Source organism: Xenopus laevis, chromosome 6L, assembly GCF_017654675.1.
Source record: "Xenopus laevis strain J_2021 chromosome 6L, Xenopus_laevis_v10.1, whole genome shotgun sequence".
NCBI lineage: Eukaryota > Metazoa > Chordata > Amphibia > Anura > Pipidae > Xenopus > Xenopus laevis.
Window position 1 is genome coordinate 163435709 of NC_054381.1, and position 6000 is coordinate 163441708.

The following is a 6000-nucleotide window of genomic DNA, read 5'->3' on the forward strand; positions in this document are numbered from 1 at the left end:
TCCCTTTAAATTAACTGTTAGTAGGATGTAGAGAGGGATATTTTGAGACAATTTGCAATTGGTTTTCATTTTTTATTACTTGTGGTTTTTGACTTATTTAGCTTTTTATTCAGCAGCTCTCCAGTTTGTAATTTCAGCCATCTGGTTGCTAGGGTCCAAATTCCCCTAGCAACCATGCACTGATGTGAATAAGAGTCTGGAATATGAATAGGAGAGGCCTGAATAGAAAGATGAGGAATAAAAAGTAACAATAACAATACATTTGTAGCCTTACAGAGCATTTGTTTTCTAGATGGGGTCAGTGACCCGCAGTTGAAAGCTGGAAAGAAAACAGTCAGAAGAAGAAGGGAAATAATTAAAAAACTATAAAAAATAGATAATGAAGACCAACTGACACGTTGCTTAAAATTGGCCATTCTATGACTTACTAAGAGTTAACTTACAGATGAACCTCCCCTTTAATGAGGGATTTTGCTGGGCAGGGACAAACACAAGAAATGGATCAAGTAAATGGATCAATTTAGTTACAGGGTCGCTGACCCCTCCTGGAGCTGCTGTAGAAAGACTAAAAGAAGGGGAAACACTGAACGTTACACTTCAATATCAGACAAGTAGAAAGTCATTGGAAAAGTCTTTATTTCTGAAGAAACTGAAGTGAACAAGTGTTGGGAGGGGGACACCCCCGTTAAGGAACTTGGTTCTGGCTGGGGGGGGGGAATAATAATCAGCCCTTTGCTCTATGGGACAATGAGGAGATCAGTCCCAAAATACAGACCCTGGGGGGTTGGGGGCTCATTCATATGATAAATACTATAAGAACAGCACTGACCCCCCCAACCAGTCACACGTCAGGAACATGTTGCACCCCAACTCCTTCCTCTTCCTCTCCCACTCACCCCTAAGCACAAGCCTAGTGTTGTTATTACTACTAGTATTATTATTATTATCACTAGTATTATTATTACTGTTATCACTAGTATTATTATTACTGTTATTACTATTTCTATTATTACTATTATTATTACTGTTATCATTACTATTTCTATTATTACTATTATTATTAATGAATTACAAGCAAGTTTTGCTGCATAAAAACAGAACCCCCTGTAGCTGCCAGTCACATAGGAGCTACCAATAGCCAATAGGGGGCTACCAATAGCCAATAGGGGGCTACCAATAGCCAATAGGGGGCTACCAATAGCCAATAGGGGGCTACCAATAGCCAATAGGGGGCTACCAATAGCCAATAGGGGGCTACCAATAGCCAATAGGGGGCTACCAATAGCCAATAGGGGGCTACCAATAGCTGTGCTGCTCCCCAAACTGCCAACAGTCTCTGCACAGGAGGGGGGGGGGTATTATGCTATAAGTGCAATACAATGAAAAGACAATAAACACAAGACTCCTGCCCACAGAGCTGACACTTTACAATGGGAACTCACAGTGCTGCCTATTTACAGGGGTGACCTATAGCAGATAAAGGAATATTTGAGGGGGCAGTATAAAGGGGGGTGAGACAATCAGAGACAAATAACGGAGCACAGGCAGCACAGCAGCAGGAATTCCCAGGAATCGTGGGCCCGGCAGAGCAGCGATATATCCTGGAAAGAACAGTCTGTGACCCCCAAAGGAACAGCCGACCCCAAACCATAGCAACCAAGTGGCTTCCAAAGAGCCGAAGTGATTCTGTTAGACAAAGGGTTAATAAGGAATGCAGTGAATTCCACCCGGAACATTAGCAACAGCCGGCAGGTAATTAGCAACTGCCAGTCTGTGGGGCCCCAACCCACCAGCCACAAACTGCTCTGAAAAGCAAAGTATCCCCATCAGTCCCAATACACAGACTGGGGGCCACACTACAGTCCCAATACACAGACTGGGGGCCACACTACAGTCCCAATACACAGACTGGGGGCCACACTACAGTCCCAATACACAGACTGGGGGCCACACTACAGTCCCAATACACAGACTGGGGGCCACACTACAGTCCCAATACACAGACTGGGGGACAAGCCAGAGGTTTCTGTTTCCAACACAAACAAGGAAGTGGCTCGTTAGGCAAACGCCTCATTAAGTCTCCTGTGTTATTTTACAGGGTGTCAGTTCTCCGCCCCAGTCACCCACATACCCAGCACCCCAGCAGGGCACAAGCAGCAGCGTATGACACGTAAGGAGAGTGCGGGTCACATGTATCCTGGGTGCCAATAATGTTATTCAACTGCCAGACAGTGAAGTTAAATCAGATGCAACTACATCTCCCAGCAGCCCGTGCCAGTATACAGGCGTGTACTACAGGAATCCTGGTTGCTAAGAGCAGTGAGCCTAGCAACTAGATGAATACCCACACTGGGCAGCTACAGACAAAAATAAGTTACTTCACTGAAAAGCCGAAGGATAAAGACCAACTGCAAATGTTAATAGAATATTGTCCACATTGTACTGACAGTTCATTCAAATGCACAATTTCCCTTTACAATTAACCAGCGGGGGGGGGGGGGGTTAATTTGGGCAAAACAAAGAGAGAGTAGCCATGTGTAGCCCGGCACATAGTTGTGAGAGTCCCAACAGGGCCAGAGACGTTAGCACAAAGTGTTAGTGGGAAGCCACATGGCAGCTCCGCAGGAGAGACACTTACCTTGGGCAGCTCCCGCAGTTGGTTGGCGTCCAATAGAAGCTCCTCCAGGCTGCGACTGTAGCGATAAATCTCGTCTGGCACCGAGTGTAGCGAACAGTGACGCTTATCCACCGACTCCACGTGCCGATTGCACCGCCACAGGGGGATGCACTTCAACATGGCGCCGGCTCCCAACTGCCAACTGCCTCGGGGCAACTGTGGGGCATTAGGGCAAAGACTTAGTGACGCTCTCATTCCTGCAGCAACTGTCACATGCACAGAAATCATTGCCCCGAGCTCTAACACACGGGGGCAGGAGGCCTGGGAATGAGCAAGAGACACCCACAAACTGATGGACTGGGGCAACTAGCAAGAGGGGGGTCATTCAAAATAGAGAGGGGTATTTAGGGTGGGAGGGGGAGGAATATGTGGGGTATTTAGGGAGTACAGGTAAAGGGGGCAGATACATCTGGGGTATTTAGAAGTGAGGGGAGGGGGTTATATAGATATATAAGTATATAAGTGAGTGAGGGATATATAGATTATAGATATATAAGTATATAAGTAGGGGAGGAGTAGAGAGATAAATATATAAGTGAGGGGAGGAGTATATATAAATATATAAGTATATTATAACTGAGAGAGGGATAGAGATAAATATATAAGTGAGTGTGAGCCTGTGTCTGTGATACACTGGTACTATATCTATAAATATATCTATAAATATATCAAATATAGAACTAAATGTAGGAATAAATGTAGAATTAAATGTAGAACTAAATATAGAAATAAATGTAGAATTAAATGTAGAAATAAATGTAGAAATAAATGTAGAATTAAATGTAGAATTAAATGTAGAAATAAATGTAGAAATAAATGTAGGAATAAATGTAGAAATAAATGTAGAATTAAATGTAGAATTAAATATAGAATTAAATGTAGAAATAAAAGTAAATGAGAAGTGATAAGTGAGGCAGGAGCTGGGAGTCAATAAGTCCAGGCGGAGGGATTTAGGGCGGAGGAGGAGGGAAATCCGCTCTTACTCGGTGGGTTCGTGGAACTGAAGAGACACAACAGGAAGTAACGTCCCGCCGCCGCCAGTCTCCTCTCCGGTTTCCCACTACAAGGTCCGTCCCGGCCTCTCTCTCTTTCTCCCGCTCTCACCGCCTCACAGACGCCCAAGCTCCCAGCCCGCGGGACGCGAGAGGCGCAGGCTCTAGTTCGGCCTTAACTGATGCATGCCGGGAAAACTAGTCCGGTCCACTAGAGACTCAAGACGAGAGAAAAGATCCCTAAACTACGTATCCCACAATGCATCGCTCCAAACCGGCGGAACCTTGGGAATGCGAGTCGTACCTGACTACAATACAAATCGAGTAAAAGTTGGTGGAACTACGTATCCCACAATGCCTCGCTGCGGATCGGCGGAACTTCGGGAATGCGAGTCGTACTTGCCCCATCCACAAATAGAACAAAAGGAGAGAGGCACTACGTATCCCACAATGCCTTGCTCCTTTACAATGGAATGCTGGGAAAGCGAGTGCTAGGCGATAGCAATACAAAGCGGGAAAGAGGGAGAAGAACAACATATCCCAGAATGCCTTGCTGTCGAACTCTACGAATCCTGCCAGCGAGTCCGAGATATGACTGGAAGAAGCCAGGAGACATAACTATGACTCCTCCCACAATGCCCTGCTGAGTGTAAGTGACACAGACTCAACTCCCAGGGACACACAGCTTTGTATGAATGGTCAGAAGCCTTTACTTGTTCTCTTTTATATCTCTTCTTTATTTCTCATACTTTATTATTCCTCTTCTTCTCACTCTTTCAGCTTTCAAATGGGGGTCACTGACCCCATCTAATAAACACAAATACTCTGTAAGGCTACAAATGTATTCTTATTGTTTCTTTGTATTCCTCATCTATTCAGGCCTCTCCTATTCATATTCCAGTCTCTTATTCACATCAGTGCATGGTTGCTCGGGGAATTTGGACCCTAGCAACCAGATGAAATTACAAACTGGAGAGCTGCTGAATAAAAACCAAATAACTCAAACACCACAAATAAAAAACAATTGCAAATTGTCTCAGAATATTCCTCTCGACATCAGTTAACTTAAAGGTGAACAACCCCTTTATTATACAGGGAACTCTGAGTATCACTCATGTATTATAAGGGATAATGTACCCCCTACTGTAAATGATAAGGATATTAGAAGTCACTGAGGGGTTGTTCTGTGACCATATAAAGGCACAAGGCTGCAGGCTGAGTTATACAGGGAACTCTGAGTATCACTCATGTATTATAAGGGATAATGTACCCCCTACTGTAAATGATAAGGATATTAGAAGTCACTGAGGGGTTGTTCTGTGACCATATAAAGACACAAGGCTGCAGGCTGAGTTATACAGGGAACTCTGAGTATCACTCATGTATTATAAGGGATAATGTACCCCCTACTGTAAATGATAAGGATATTAGAAGTCACTGAGGGGTTGTTCTGTGACCATATAAAGGCACAAGGCTGCAGGCTGAGTTACACAGGGAACTCTGAGTATCACTCATGTATTATAAGGGATAATGTACCCCCTACTGTAAATGATAAGGATATTAGAAGTCACTGAGGGGTTGTTCTGTGACCATATAAAGGCACAAGGCTGCAGGCTGAGTTATACAGGGAACTCTGAGTATCACTCATGTATTATAAGGGATAATGTACCCCCTACTGTAAATGATAAGGATATTAGAAGTCACTGAGGGGTTGTTCTGTGACCATATAAAGGCACAAGGCTGCAGGCTGAGTTATACAGGGAACTCTGAGTATCACTCATGTATTATAAGGGATTATGTACCCCCTACTGTAAATGATAAGGATATTAGAAGTCACTGAGAGGTTGTTCTGTGACCATATAAAGGCACAAGGCTGCAGGCTGAGTTATACAGGGAACTCTGAGTGTCACTCATGTATTATAAGGGATAATGTACCCCCTACTGTAAATGATAAGGATATTAGAAGTCACTGAGGGGTTGTTCTGTGACCATATAAAGGCACAAGGCTGCAGGCTGAGTTATACAGGGAACTCTGAGTATCACTCATGTATTATAAGGGATAATGTACCCCCTACTGTAAATGATAAGGATATTAGAAGTCACCGAGGGGTTGTTCTGTGACCATATAAAGGCACAAGGCTGCAGGCTGAGTATTACAAATGTATATTAGGAGACATAAAGCTACATGGGCCCAGCACTCTACTATAGGATATGAGAGACAAGTCACACAAGGTGCTACACGTGAGAGCTGTTTGGGCTGCTGGGAGTCACATAGAGGCAGAGACATGGGAACATGTGACTCACACTCCGGCTCTATAATAAATAGATGAA

At 44.1% G+C, this 6000-nt stretch overlaps 1 protein-coding gene across 19 annotated transcripts in view; it reads right to left on the bottom strand.

The window, feature by feature from the left end:
* Positions 1 to 4349, bottom strand: part of scrib.L (scribbled planar cell polarity protein L homeolog) — a 55662-nt gene extending 51313 nt beyond the window's left edge. For 5 of the 19 annotated variants that reach the window (XM_041566747.1, XM_041566740.1, XM_041566736.1 and 2 more), the window contains exons 1-2: positions 3661 to 4346; positions 2639 to 2833 (exon numbers count right to left, since the gene is read on the bottom strand). In XM_041566747.1, the coding sequence (XP_041422681.1) occupies positions 2639 to 2797 (159 nt within the window). In that variant the 5' untranslated portion in view covers positions 2798 to 2833; positions 3661 to 4346. Of the gene's footprint in view, positions 1 to 2638; positions 2834 to 3660 lie in introns of all 19 variants that reach the window. The other 14 variants (XM_041566745.1, XM_041566738.1, XM_041566743.1 and 11 more) reach the window with 8 other exon arrangements.
* Between the last annotated feature and the right edge of the window lie 1651 nt (positions 4350 to 6000).